This window comes from Rhipicephalus sanguineus, chromosome 3 (genome assembly GCF_013339695.2).
Source record: "Rhipicephalus sanguineus isolate Rsan-2018 chromosome 3, BIME_Rsan_1.4, whole genome shotgun sequence".
In the NCBI taxonomy this organism is placed as follows: Eukaryota; Metazoa; Arthropoda; class Arachnida; order Ixodida; family Ixodidae; genus Rhipicephalus; species Rhipicephalus sanguineus.
In genome coordinates this window covers 193,999,807-194,015,296 of record NC_051178.1, presented here as the reverse complement: position 1 = coordinate 194,015,296, position 15,490 = coordinate 193,999,807, and the positions used below count along the sequence as shown (strand labels likewise).

Genomic DNA, 15,490 nt, shown 5'->3' with positions numbered 1-15,490 from the left:
TTGGACTCGTCGCACCCGCGGTTAGGGGTTCTGCTCATCAGCACTTCGTACCTCGTGACGAAGACCATCCGGTGACAACTCTTTGTACTCGTGATCGAGCATGACGTATCTTGAAACGTCAGGCACTTCGGCCATGCACATCGCAACCGAGCTTTCTGCTAGAAGTCGTGGCTAGGCCTAACTACACTCACGGTGCCCATGTACGAGACGAATCCGAACTTTGCGGGCAAGAACAGCGAAGAAGCCACAATGTGCTCCGTCACAATCACATCGCCCGCTGGCTCCTCGGAACCGCGGATGGGCATTTATGCTTCAGCAGTGTAACCCCCTGCCGAGCTCACTGTGCAGCGGTAGCAGCGGCTAGCAATTTCGCGCGTCGGCACCCCAAAACACAAGACCAAGCACGCTGCGCGCTGATTTTTTGTTGCCGCAGCTAGGCATAACTGATCATTGACAGACCGGAGACCTTTGTTCTTAAATCAGTACGTCGATATCCGGCACGCTGTTCCCTTCTCGAAAGTATGCCAAGCGATGTTTGAAGTCGGAAGTTATTGAATTTGGAATATCCGTGGTAGAAAAGTCCGCTGTAAAGGGGTCTTGACCACCTTGCTGGCTTCACATTTTAGTCAATTATATCCGAATGTCCGTTGTACCAGAATTCGTTGTAAACGAAGCTCAATCAATTGAACAGATAGGGAGGTTCGCATAACGCTGCAAATTGGTCTGTAGTGTCCAAATGTCTGTTGTAAGCAGATCCGTTGTAACGAGGTTATACTGTACTTAGGAATCATCTGCAGCTTTTTTCTGTGATTTCGCTTTGAAGTATTCGAAAAATATTTGAGAAATATCTGAAAATTATTTGATTCAATTCGCACTCAATCTTTATCATTCGAATTCGCTTCGCACCCAAAATTTTGCTATTTACACAGCTCTATTTATAACTTTTCAATTGATATGTATCGTTTTGTAGGTGAGGCAATGCTGACTGCCAAGAATGATTTTCTGGAAAGATGAATGTCTAACACAGTTTAAACTCGATTTAACAAGGTCATGACCGTGCTTGAATTATTTCGATAAATCAAGGAGTGTTTATGATGGGAGAAAGGGATTTTTCAGTCCTTCAAGTTCTCAAATTGTAACGTAGCGACAGCCGAGAAGTACCGCAGCATTTTATTGCCACTAACACACTCCTGTGTGTACAAAAAGTTTGCGAGAATAGTTCGGACGTGGAGCCTCCCATGTCTTGGCGATACAGGCGGAGTAGACGGTCATGTAAAGCTATGACAAGCTGCTGACATGGGGAGAACGAATGCAGTGATTGTGCGGGCATTATGAGCAAGAAAGTTGAAAAAAGACGATTAGTGCCATCTCTCGCACAAACCACTAAATGACGAAAGCAACCACCGTGCTCCTGTGGGAGCATTTACAGGGACAGCAAACCAACACAGCCCTTAGCGCCATTTGGTATAAAAAGCGCCACTGATAGTTAAGTTATTTGTTCTGTGAAGGGACGCGATGTGCAGCCTCATCAAAATAAAACTAGGGCCGTGACTAAGGTGGCAAGATGTTTCAACGCGATGGCGTTACACCGCACTGTCCCCCCTCATAAAAACAAAAAAAAAGACGTCTCTCGCAAAATTCGAAGCAAATCGCTTCATTTTTTACTAACTTATTTCCGGCAAAACTTTGTTAAATCAGGTTTAGTGCCATGATAGCTTTGGTAATTAGATTTGATGACAACATTGAATCCTATGGGTACCCCCCGGGAATGGAAATTTCTTCATTAGATTGTGAGTTCATAAAATTGAATTTCGTTGCATCGAGCTTTAACTGTATTGCGAGTTAGGATGAAAGTCAACAATATAGAACAGCTGTCATTGGCACCACAGTAAGCTCACTCATGTTGTGGGAGTATAACAGCCTTGGCTTCCACAAATGCTTGTTTAGCACTAGTACACTGAAAGTTTTGCGGAGGCCACTGCATGCTTAATGCGCAGTGACTTGAAAGCTGTGTATGATAAAGCAGTGCTCTGGAGTGCTTTCTTAGGCTCCCTCGATTCACTTTGAACACTCTGTGCGGCGTTCAGGAGAAGTACAACCGCTCGGAGCCACGTAACTACCGGTGCCGAGTGTGCCACAGCTGGTTTGGCCTGTTTGCAACTTTTGTGAAACACATGGAGACCGAAAGTCACCAGTACCAGTGCCAGCATTGTGGTCTGCTCTTCGTCCAGCCAGGGCCTCGTCGTAACCACATCCAAAGTGTACACCCAGAGCTTGCCAATATCTGCGAGGTGGGTCCCTTTTCGCTCCCAGTAAACGGAGGTATCACTGTGCTCATGTTTTGTGCCATAAGCTTTGGTTTAACTAGTCTTCCACTCGTCAATCTCATTTCCGCAAAATGCTGCGCGAGATTTCTGTTCTTTTAGTGTGATCTTGGTGTGTTTTTGCTGTCGCCGTCATGCACCATATGAACTCCAAATGGATAACATCGCCCTGTGCACTGTATGTTCTACGCGCGAGTAAAAGCACACAAACGCTGTGGACAAATGCGGCTGAAGCCGAGATGAAACAGCCAGCCACCTTCGTCGCATGGAGGGTGCATGCAATAACACTTTCGCCAGGCGAAGGAGCGTCAGTGGAGGGGAGGGGATCGCTCAAGCAGCAGCTGCGAACTTCTCTCATAAGGGCATGGTCGTGAGAGCTTGCGCAAGTGCTATCTCAACAGACATCAGGAGACAGCTTGTAAATTTGCTGAGCTCTCAACGCTTCACATTTAGAGGACTGACAGCACAAAAAACCACTCCGGTCCCTGGAGCGGCCGTATTCCCTGAAATCAGCGTTTTGTTGAGTTACGCGATGTCGTATCATTTTCTGCTAGCCTTACTTCGTATGAGATTCCAATTTGTTGCTATCACATTCATTGCTTCGCCCTCACGACAACAGTGTGACTTTTTTTTTTTCAATCACTGCCTGCTTTTATCACTTGAGTCGCTACTATATATTTTTACTAGTTCCAGTCACTTCATGACCGTTATCAGTATATCTGTTTTGCCAGACATGCTTTATGTAGTCATGTCTTGTTCAACTTGGACATGGGGCGATAGCAGGTAAAGTGAAATGGCAAGATTGTGTGGTGGGTTTCTCATTTTAGTCTATCTCGTGCTTGGTGCCTTATCAAAGCGTACACCACAGCCGCCAGCTGGCACAAATTTATTTAGCTCATTGTTCAGTTAGGAGAACACCCATTTTGAATGTGCATGTTCAACTGAAACAATAATGTGGCTTTCCTTTTCACTCTGCCATTCCCTAATGGCCTGTGATGCGTAATTTTCACATGAGAGACTTCCTTCTTTGATGAAACCTTGATGAACCTTGTCAGTGTTTCATAGTTAATTGCTAAGTACTGATTGTTGCCCCTGCTCACAGTTTTGCCACCTATTGTGCCTTTGTTGTAGTCATAACTGTTGCCAGAAGATCAGTGTTGTTTTGAAGCATGCACCAGTTTGCTTATGTGTGCCCATTGTTTCCAGATATGCGGCTCCAAGATGGCCAACTCCCAGGCCCTTTGGAGTCACCTGTCTTTGCACAGCATCGTGCACGAATGCCACAAGTGCCACCGCCGCTTTCTCCAAAGGGAGCAGCTCATGGCTCATATGGAAGTTCACGCGTGAGTGCTGCCCTGGCTTCTTTTTTTTTTTCTCCCCTCTGTTTTTATAGCTCACGGCAATTTAATCTCGTATTCACTCAGACAGATGTCAAGATAAATAGGGTTGGACGAATAGCAAATTTGAGATTCAGAGTGAATACAGTGAAAGCTCGTTAATTCAACCTTTGTTAATTTGGAAAATCAGATAATTCAGACGTGTTCAATGGTCCCGGCCAGCTGTGCATTGTTTAACGGCGTCAAACCCTCATCAATTCGGTCACTCTTGGCGCAACTTAGTTAGTTCAGACAATCTGCGGAGCGCGCCAAGCGCAAAGCACTGCAATTGTGTGACGCTAATGAGTGAAAACGGCATTCGCAGACAGCAGAAATGAGGCGGCACTGTCCGCATGGCTATCTTGTTCGGTTAGTGACCATGGTTCTCTCCACATGTAGATCCTCCACTCAGCAGCTTTGTTTTAACATTGCAATGCGCGTGCAATATTACAGAAGTCAAACGTGACGGAAGCTGTTGTCGATGAAGAGCTTTCAGTCGTGGTCCGCATGCTGAAATAATACCGCTGTCACACGGGCACCCGTAAACTCCGTTTAACTCCCTCGTCTTTTCCTCGAGGGAGATGGAGTTCATGTCACACGGTCACCATTTCGCTGAGGAAGCTAAATGGAGCTTTTGGTGGAGGGAGTTCGGTAATGACCATTTCGGCTCGATGGAGTACTCTTGTTCCCAGCCAGCTACTGCTACGCTGAAAACCGCACTAGCAAAATCGTCCTAATGAGCTCAAATATAATTTTAAAAACTATGCTCTTCTTTTGCGTAGCATTTCACGCCCCGTAGTGTAAGTTTTAGTTGTATTTTTTTGGACATCAGCGTTTGTACTCTCCACACCAACGCCTCGCCAAGCCGCCGCTGTGAAGCGTCGCGCCATATTTGTTTCTGCACGTGTGAGGCGCACGCACAAGCACTGTGACAGCAATGGTGATTCCGAGCACTTCATCAACACACAAAAACACGTTTTTGTTGCTTTAAAGGCGACTGCACAGGCAAAAAATTGGACGTTTCGACGAGCGCAGCAGCGCTGTTTCTGCCCCATGCGGCAACCGTCGAAAGCTTGCACCGAGCCGTGTAGCACAACCACAACTCCATTCTGGTTAAGCTCCATTAAGGAGTTCAATGCGGAACGAAGATAGAACGGAGTTCGGTGGTGGCCGTGTGACAGGGGTATAAAACTCGCTTACTATACATCGTGATGGCCATTTTACATGCGACAGAACTATCGTTAGGTGCATGTGGTGGTGCCGGTACGTAATAAGGGAGGGGTGCAGAGCACGTTTCAGGCTAAATAAACACTGGAGTCTTGCACCGTAGTCGCACAGTGAACAAAGCCACAGGATGATGAAAATTGCGGCTTTTACACTGCTCTTGTGCAAAATAAGTACAGGATTTACGTATTCATCAAGAAAATGAAAGTGTATAGGTGTAACAGACATTTCTTTATTGTTTTCTTGATACTTGCGATAATACGGCATTCGGTTGATTCGGTAATTTTTTCCGGTCCCATGAAATCCAAATTAACGAGCTTTTACTGTATAGTGATTTGGTTGAATAAGTTCTAATCTTGTAGTTCGAATAGTATGTATCACACATTATAAAATAAAATTGGCATTTTTATCATGACCCAACTAACTTACTTGCACAATGTTTTTAAGAATTATAATTAGGCTTCCGCAAATGTCACTTTGTTCAGTTTGAATTGAAGTCTAAGCAAATTCAAATAGTGTCATGATTTGAATAGTAGTAGGGTACTAGTTACAGGTTTTAAAATATGTAAAAATATGGTGGTGAAATATTTGAAATTTGCTATGCTTAGCCTATTATAAGCCCACATAGTATGCTTTTAAACTTTAAAAAAAGATTAATAGGGGTGCAGCTAATATGTGTGTTTAACCTTGATGTGTGGCCTTGTGGCAGTGCGGATTTTTCCAAATATGTGGTTTTGATGGCACAGCGGTGCCACGCTGCATTGAAACCACCTTTGCAGGGAGGAAATAGTTATATTCGTTCGTTTTGATTGCTTCGAAATTTTGGAAATATTAGATTCGCATCGAAGTGAATTCGAATACTGTAATATTTGTTTGAATATTCGAAGGGCTCGAATATTTGAATATTCGTCCAGGACTAATGTTAAACTCATGGCTGAACTCCAAAAAACAGCCGACAGTACGACCCTCCATGCAAAGGAGACACTATGTTTCAATATCCTTGAAGCAGGAGTTGCCTTATAAACACACCTCTGCTTCAGTGCATTTTGGCTACACGTTGACAGCATGCTGCTACATAATATACAGTCATGAATGCTCGTGAAGTATCACAGAAGTGTTGGTGACCATGTCATTTTACAGGTAGCACTGTCGTTCACTTTGTTGCTCTGTAGTGGAGTGTTAAATGGAGGAATGCTTTAGAAATTGAAGATAGTATTTCTGACAAGGAACATTGTTTTCTTAGACCTACACTTGCTAAAGTGCTTGACCGGGGGTATGGTAGGGTAAATTCACTACAAAGGCAATTTTTCAATTTCAGTAGTAAAAAATAATGCACACTCTGAGGATCGAAACCGTGCATTGGCAAGTGCATAGAGCGCTCGAAGCCATATAAAAATGGCGCCGAAAGCCGCACTTCCCGACCGTTGTAAGGCTTTTTGACATGTTGTTTTCCATCATTGTTTCTGCGTGTGTGTATTTTTTTATGTAACAAATATGGCTAGATTGACTAAATATATTCATTTCCTGCCATATTCATTAGCTTTGATTGCAAATTGTCCCACTAGGGATGCTTTTGTAGGGTAGTCATTGCTTTATCTTGCGAGCACTTTCCGTGCGTGTTTTTGAAAGTAAAAGTGCATTTTTCTCACGAGCAGTTTATTGAAAATTATCCAGACTTGATGTACCTTTTCTGGAAAACTATCTGACCGATTACAATGAAAGTTCTCAGGTTATACTTGAATCCCTTCTGAGTAGTCTGAACCTAAACTTCTGAAAAGCTGTGTGAGCTCTAATTAAGAAAAAAAAGCTATTAATTGGAAAGTCCCTCTTAAGGAACGTGACAAGTGAGGACAATATTTTTTTTCTTGTGAGATAAATATAGCAATTCATTCTTTTAGCTAGGAATTAATGCTATGACTATGTGGAATTAGCATGCAAAATTTCACGGTCATGCTCCTTGTTTCTGAGAGAAGTTACATTTCATTGTACACCCCAGTCTAAAATTTGGCACTCAAGTGCAGAAAGGTAAGAAAAGCTACGGGGTGAAAATTAAACAAAGTGAAGGCCAACAGCTTTCTTATTGAACAAGCAAAATTTCAAAATAAGATATGGAACAGTTCCTGAGGTATAAAGCTAAAACCAAGATGACCCATTTACCCTACCATACCTCAAGGAATTTTCATGGTACTGGCGCATTCTCCATCCACCAAACACATGGCGTGTTGTATCTAGCACACCACTACAGTGTCACAAATGGCAAAGGTTGCGACATGCATGGCCTTGACGGCACATTACTTGGCAGTGGCACCCAAGTGACAGCACGAAAAATTCGTCGACACGGGGTGTTGTCACTGGAGCCGATGCTTCAACACCCATGTTGACAAATTTCTCATCCCATCAAGCTTCCATCTTGCCCCGAACTTTAGCCTTTTTTTGGATTTCCAAGTGACAGCATGTCACTTTGGGGTCTCAAGACTATTTGTGTTGTTATTTTTTCTTCTAGTACGTTTCACCGTCTGCATCATGTAGGTGTTGTACATGAAATTAGTAGGCTTGTGCGAATATTCGAGCACTTCCAATATTCGAACGAATAATACAGTATTCGAATTCGCTTCGAATTTAAATTATTGAAAATTTCGAAGCATTCGAAATGAACGAATAAATGTATATTAGTCCGCTTGTTAACCCCTGTAAAGGTGGTTTCACTGCGATGCAGCTGTGCTATGCCGTGAATGCACCTTTTCAGGGAAAATCCGCACTGTCAGGTTCCCTAGCAAAATCACCCATAGAAAACCAATAGCCTATCGGATTATTGAACATATTGGTCAATTTGGTATCATATTGGTCTATTGGTATTATATGGGTCTATAGGTGGCATGCTGGTCTATTGGACCTCTATTTGTTCATTGGTGTATTGTCTATTGGCACTCTATTTGCCTATTGTGTATTTGTCTATTGGCATTCTATTTGCCTATTAGTACGTTAGTACTGTATTTGTGGATTGGAAATCTATTGGCCTATTTCTCCGCTGGGAGCCCGTAATTTGGCATACTAAATAATGGGCATTTGAGGACTGCAACATAGCAGCGCCTGTATAAAATGAACAAATTCTATTTGAAGGGAGGCATGTGCTATATTTATCATTATTACAGGATAACTTCATCACATCGGCGATTCTTCCCCGCAACAAGCATTCCAGCTAGGCATCCTGTGCTTCCTTGTCGATATATGCCACTGCACCGCTTCTCTAGGTAGTGCCTGAAAAAAGAAACAAACATAAAATACTAAAATACCAGGAAGTAAGAAAGAAATATTTAGATGCGCTACTGAAAGAAAACTGAAGCATTAGATAAAAAAAAATATGCAGATACGACACACTGTAGAATCAGCATAAGGGAAATTCCGGTTAGCTGGCTGTAGGTAACAGCTTAACATGACAGGGACGGATCTTATGTCAAATTCGTACAGCAGATTCGATTATACTTGTATCCAGAAGCATAACCGCAGTCACGTGTGTGGACTTCGGACCACTTGTGGGAAAGGCCAAACAGCACTAGCACCAAAACGATCGCAGCGTGTGAATTTCGGGACTTCACGCAGAAATCTTCTTAAATATAGTGCCTCTATACTGCAACCATGTGTGTCATGAATGGGGTTCAGTCAGCAGACTAGTAATTGATGATGGGACAGCCACACAGGATTTTTATTGCCAAAAATTCTTCCCTCTCCCATAAGTGTATTATTGAGGGTGAACGAAGGCATGATTACATATTTTAGTCCATTTAGATTATCGCGAAAACAATGCGCAAGCGAAAACGATACGTACGTCTATGCCAGCGTCTGTATATGCTAACAGCCCACACGATGTTCAAAACTATTGTACTGTGGAGCGGAATAAATACAAACGAAGGGGCTAACTAAAAAAAAAAAACTATGCCAAGTTCTCAGACTTATGATTCCATACCAGTTACAATGCTAGGGCCGTGAGAGCTGGGCACATGCAGCGACACCAACAGAACCCTGCCAATCATTTTACGTGGCTAGAGGTATTATTTCAATACATCTGCAAAGATCCGTAAGTGAACACTGATTTATCGCTCTTGTCCTCGCTGTCCGGTGGGCACGCTGGCAGATGCGCGAATTAGTAGCACAGCAAGAGCAACTTTTACTGACTAGCAAATATATAAAAAACAGTTCACTTACCTAACATCGGCAGGGTATGCCCTCCGAAGCAACCACCTTTGCGAGCAGCATCCTGTCAGCACACTCGGTACCACTTACTGCTGAAGTCCGAGACGCTTTTAGCGCTGAAACGTTAACTTCTTTGACGCTCATGAACGACCTTGCATTGTCGTCGCGATTACACACGTGCGTTTTCGTGCAACCTTCAATAGACACAAACATACAACATTTCTAAGCCTGACTTCGACCACGAACATGCCGCACCACACACTCGTGACTCGACCGAAAACACCCGCTGCGGCTGTGGCTGGCTGTAGTCGGCTCGCTTGCTGGCTGGCGCTCGTGCCGTGGCCATACCACAAAAACAAGATTTTATTTTTTGCTATTGTATTGCAATATTTTGCTCTATTTTCAACCCCTCGAAAATATTCAGCTGCTGACACATTGGGAGGAAGGTTATGGAAAGCGTAGCGAACCGAAATTTCAGCTGCGAAACGAAAAAGAAAATAGAAGACATACAGCGCCCTCACGCGACAGCTATTATCTTCAATGAGCTCTTTTGGCAAGCCTGTATCACTTTGGTTGCTCGGCGTTGGTTGCTCGGCGTTGGTTGCTCGTGATTTTGTTATCGTTATCGTGTTTCCGCATGTTTTGAACTTCAGGTTTTTCTCGTTTTTATATGACGCGCATTACGGGTGACCCCGCAGGTACAGTAACCTGCGGCAGCGAACGCGATGTTCACCGTCGTAAGAAGTGCAAGCACTCGAGCGAGCTTGCACTTACAACCTACCACCTACTACTTACAAAGGCGACGAAAAGAAACGCGAACAGCGCTGTTCACATTTGTTTTCTCCGCGCTCTTAGCTTGGTGACAATAAAAATACGCTAGTCTCGTGAATGTATCATGGATAACTTGTCTTATTACCAGCCAGGCTACAACTGTTTTGAAAAGTAATGCGACCAGCGGAGCTGGTAGATGCCGTACTGTTCGCGTTTGTTTTCCATAGCGTGCTGTCGAGAGAGAGAAGGAATGTAGGAAAGGCAGGGAGGTTAACTAATTAAGGAATCGCAATAGACCGGCTGAAAACAACTATGTATACATTAGGTGCAACACATTCAAGCAGGAAATGACGACTTCTACCTTATATGCTGACTTCGCTTATTTTATTAGCAGCTTATTTTCCCACCCCGTTGCACCATGCAAGGATAGCAGAGTACAAATTGCTGCCTTTACAAGAACATTGAGTACCCCAGTTAAAATATTACCTATACTGTGGCGTTCCCTTTTCAACTATGATAACTTTCTCTTTCTGTATAAACCTGTCTTTTTGCGGGTTTATCCCACAAATATTGCATAACCATAACCTTGAGTACAGAATGAATTGCACTACAGGCGTCTGTGTAATTATTTGGTGAGATTTATGAAAAATATGGCTGCGATATTTTGGAACACTTATGTAAAACGCTGCCACTTTGCTCAAATACTGAACAAATCAAAAACTGCCGTTTGGCTGAATTCGCTACTGCATGACCCTGTAAGTGAATTAAATACATATAGGTGGCCTTTTAATACCATGCATAACCCTGTGACTTTGGTGGCGATTCACACCTTCTGTTCTATAAATGACAAATAGGTGCTATTTATTGGTTCTATAGGTGACAAATAGGACGTCGCCTATTAAAGCCTATTGGTGCCTACTGGTTCTATAAGTGACAAATAGCTGCCACCTATTGGTACTAACATATACCTATTGGTTCCATTGGTGACAAATAGATGTCTCCTATTGCACAAATAAAAAATTATTGGTCCTATCGGTGACAAATAGATGTTGTTAATTGGTCTCTATTGGTGACATAGAATTCTAATAAGACCTATAAAGCTCCGATTGAGCACTTATACAACAAATAAGATTTTCTATAAGACCAATAGAAAATTCTATTGGCATTTTGCTAGGGTTGTAATCTTTCTAAAGATGGTTTCACTGCAGCAGAGGGGTGCTCTACCGTGAATACACCTTTTCAGGGAAAATCTGCACTGCCGCGAAGCGCCACTTCAAGGTTAAATGAACATATTACCCTCACATCGATTCATCATTTTTTAAGTTTAAAAACTTGTTCTAATGGCTTATATGCTCCAAGTGTAGTAATTTTAAAACGTAACATATTTTACAGGTTATCACTTGCATTCTACCAAAAGCCAAACCCTGCTACTATTCATGTTGCTTCCACTTCTTTTGAACCTGAAAAGAATGACATTTGCACATGCCTTGGTTACATTATTAAAAAAAACGTTGTGCAGGTGGTTGGATCATGACAAATATGCTCGTTTTTCTTTATAATATGTGATATATACTATTCGAATTCAATTCGAAATTATTCGACCAAAATCACTATTCGCTTTGAATTTGCTTCGAACCTAAAATTTACTATTTGCACAAGCCTAGAAATTAGTGAATGAAAACTTCGTTCCTACCCGCACAAGTGCTGTTGTCGTCGTGATTGAGTGCCATCTCCCTTGTTACGCAGGCCACCAACACCTTGCCCTTGGCAGGGCTGCAACCGCAAGCTGGCCACAAAAGTGGGGCTCTACAATCACTTACGTATGCATCGTGGCGACACAGACTTCAGGTGCCTGACCTGTGGAAGAGGTAAGTGTGCCCTCTAGTCTTACCAAACTTGCAAATTCTTCAGCAATGTTTAATGCTGCTGAATTGAATGTTTGTTGCAGCATTGGTTTACTTGGACAAGCTCCACAGCATAACAAGTGAAAAGTACAAAAAATGTAACAGTGAATTAATTATACATGTCTAATCTTTACTAAAATCAGTACCTCCACCTCTTATTGGATGCCAGCATAAAAAAACGCTCTTTTAAATGCTGCACCAGGGGTCTCAAACATGCGGCCCGGCCCACACATGAATGTCTTCTTCCCAAATATGTTTTTTTTTTTTTTATTTCCTCGATAAGTAGGTTCATGGGATACTCAGACATTACTAGTCTCAAGCATTTTTTTTTCCTGAGGCACCCCATGCAGTCACTATGTGTTAAAAATAACCGTGAAACGAAAACTATTTCAGAATAGTCTTCCATATTTTAGTCATTCGGGGGAGTGGTATCGATATGCTGTTCGAGTGCTGACGTCAAACCTCCTTCAGAAATGACCCATATATGAGATATTGGAAGGGACTTTGAAATGGCAACGTTGACATTTTGTACAAACTACCCCCCACCCCTCTTCCCTCCTACGTTCTTCACTGTCCCGGCCCTTACGGGGCTAAATTTTACGACTGCAGCCTGCTAGCTGAGGTGAATTTGAGACCCCTGTGCTACACCATGATTATGGGTGTGATAATGAGCCCGTTTTATGAGCTACGACTCTGCTCTAATACTTCTGAATCTGCAGATGTCTAATGCCTTTGTTCACTATTTGCAGGCTTCTTCAAGAAGAAAGCTTTAGACTCTCACATGCGACTTCACGAAGAACCCTCTGCGCTGGCCAGGATGCAACGTTCAGACTTGACTCAAGGTAATGTTTACGGAGGAAGCTAAATGTCTGCACAATTGCTCTAAGCTGACTATGAGATTCTGCTACTCAGCATTACGGATATAGCGACGGGGCCAGAATGCAAGAACACCTTAAACCACACCTTGGGGCTGCATTAAATTACTCCAGCTGGTCATAATCCAGCCAGTGCTCGAATTTGTGCCATACGTCATACTAGCTCCACGTCACTTTGGTATGTTAAACCCCCTCACTCAAATCAAGATAGGCAAGCTTGTGCAATTTCACTGCATGTGTTGCATTTTGTAAGCATGCAAGCTTGAATGATTATGTTTATTGATACAGTCAGACCTTGCTCATCATTTTGCTTATCAGGATTTTGCGAACATGCCAGCTCAGCATCTAATTTTGTGCGATGTTGCTAAGATAACTAGTATAAAGATTCACTCTTTTGTTCTTCAAAAGTGTTTGACTTGCTCCTGAATCGTAGGTTTGCAGCACTCTATTGTCACGCTGTTGAAACCCTAATAAGACCTGTTTTGCTGCTACTTATGCGTGGTCAATGACCATAAATTTTAGATTCGCATTTACAGCTGCATTAGAAAAAAGCAATTAAATCGCTAAAGAAATCTGGCAGGAAACAGTCTTTCGCGGTCATTCATCTGTACATGGCGGAACTTGATATAGTAGTAGTAGGCTTCAGCTTCTGTCCACTGCTGCCTACTGCCAGTTGTCAGGTTAGACAGCAGTTGTAATATTAGCTATTCACTGAACTTTGTTATAGGAAGGTTTTGCTTCTGTATATGAATTTTACAAGCATTGACATTGTTGTGAGGTATTTAACACACGTACGAGGATTTCATACCCCGAAGTACTACTGCAAGAAAAAAGGTTGGCGTCACGTTGTGCATATTGTGCAAGATATGGTTTTCACTAAGCTCAACAGAGTGAAGGTATTTTGCTTGTAGGTTGAGGTTGTTCTTGTGCATCATGCCACTTGAGTACCTGCCATGGTAGCTCTGTGGCTAAGGCATTGGGCTGCTGAGCATGATGCTGTGGGTTCAGTTCGGTCTAGTTTGATTAGAGAGGAGTGCAAAAAGCCTTGTGTACATTAAAAGAACCTTATGGAGGCAAAAATTAATGCAGTGTTATGCCACCACATGCCTGATAATTAGGGATGGGGCGAATATCAAATTAAAAGGTTCGAAGCGAGTAGTGATTTTGACGAATAATTTCGAATCGAATAGTTCGAATAGTATATATCACATATTATAGAGAAAAATTATCATTTTTGTCATGACCCAACTAATTTGCACAATATTTTAATAATTGTATAGGTATGTGCAAATTTCACTTTTTTGTTTCAAAGTGGAAGCAAATTCAAATAGTGGCAGGATTTGAATTGTAATAGGGCGCAAGTTATAAGCTTTAAAATATGTTACATTTTAAAATTTGCTATACTTAGCACATATATAAGCGGCATGATGACAAACTTTATTTATGTACAGGCAAAGCTCCTGTGGATTGCCCCGTAGGGGCCTTGCTGATGGTCGGGGCCCTTAGTCCAGGGCTTCGCTGGCTCTTGCCATCCGCTCTGCTCTCTGAACGAGCCTGATCTGGTCGTCGAGGGCCGGGCTGGACAGCAGTGCCTCCCATTGCTCACATGAGGTGTTCATGTTGTGGTGTTCGAGGTTGTGTAGTGTGCACTCTCATGTAATGTGGTACAGGGTTGGTGTGGCCCCGCACCATGGGCATTCATCCCTGTAAGATGTGGGGTGCATGCGGTGTAGTGCGTGTAAGTTTTTGTAGGTTCTGGTTTGGAGTCTACGCCATGCAGTGGCCTCCTTCGTCACAAGCTTTTGATGAGGTGGTGGATACCGTAGGCGTCGCCTTCTGTGGTAATTCAGTATTGTGGCATACTGGAAGTCAACTGGCTCCAGGTCCGCTGCAGTCGACGTAAGGAGCGCTCGGTTGTGTACAAAGCCTCGAGCTGCCCGGTCGGCGTGCAGGTTACCCGTGATGCCAGAGTGGCCTGGTATCCATATGACGGTCTGTATGTAGTAGTCGTCCTTGCCTTCCCTTGGTATTTGTGCAAGGACATGTGCCGCAGGCACACCAATTCTGCCCTGCAGGAAGTTCCTGCAGGCCTGTTGGGAGTCTGTGAGTATTGTCAACGGCTTGTTTGCATGCAGGCCTTCGCGGATGGCAAGTGCGATGGCCAGCTCTTCGGCTTCTGTGATCTTGCAAGGGTGGACAGATGCTCCAGAGGTTATGTGGCCTCGGCGGTCGCATACCACTGCCACTGCTCCTTTAGTCGTCGTCCCATACATGGCGGCGTCCGTAAAACGGGCTGTAGTTTGGAATCGATAGGTTTTCTGGAAGTATTGGGCAGTGTGGATTTCCCCTGGATAGTGGATAGGTGGTTTCACGGCATAGCAGCCCCACGCTGCAGTGAAACCACCTTATCAAATGGGTCACATGCGGTTCAATATACGTCTATTCGTTCATTTGAATACTGAAAGATTCGTCCGAATATTCGAAGTGCTTGAATATTCGTCCATCTCTACTTTTTGGCACGTAGGTCATTTTTTTCTATGAATGCTGTGTATATAGTGTTATTTGCTTTAGTGGTAATGATCCAACTCTTCAGTGCCCTGTGGTATCTTGTTTATGCAGGTAGCCACATTCTTACTGAAGTCAGCCCGCAGGAGAGCCAGGAGGAATCTGCAGGAGAGCTCATTCAGCTTATCTGTGCCGGCTGCCTGAACGGCTTCGAGTCTGAGGACTTGTTTGCTGCTCACATTTGCACAGGCCACCAAGGGTAAGTTCACCGCTGGCTGCATTCACAAGCTCCTTGTGGCTTACGCGGCAGTGGACTCTCT

At 43.4% G+C, this 15,490-nt stretch overlaps 1 protein-coding gene across 2 annotated transcripts in view; it reads left to right on the top strand.

Moving 5' to 3' along the window:
- The window catches only part of LOC119387964 (uncharacterized), a 58,384-nt gene that overhangs the window by 40,289 nt on the left and 2,605 nt on the right, over window positions 1–15,490 (top strand). For both annotated transcript variants that reach the window (XM_037655555.2, XM_037655553.2), the window contains 5 exons: window positions 2,088–2,291; window positions 3,531–3,667; window positions 11,633–11,754; window positions 12,540–12,632; window positions 15,285–15,429. In XM_037655555.2, coding sequence (XP_037511483.1) covers window positions 2,088–2,291; window positions 3,531–3,667; window positions 11,633–11,754; window positions 12,540–12,632; window positions 15,285–15,429 — 701 coding nt within the window. The remainder of the gene's footprint in view (window positions 1–2,087; window positions 2,292–3,530; window positions 3,668–11,632; window positions 11,755–12,539; window positions 12,633–15,284; window positions 15,430–15,490) is intronic.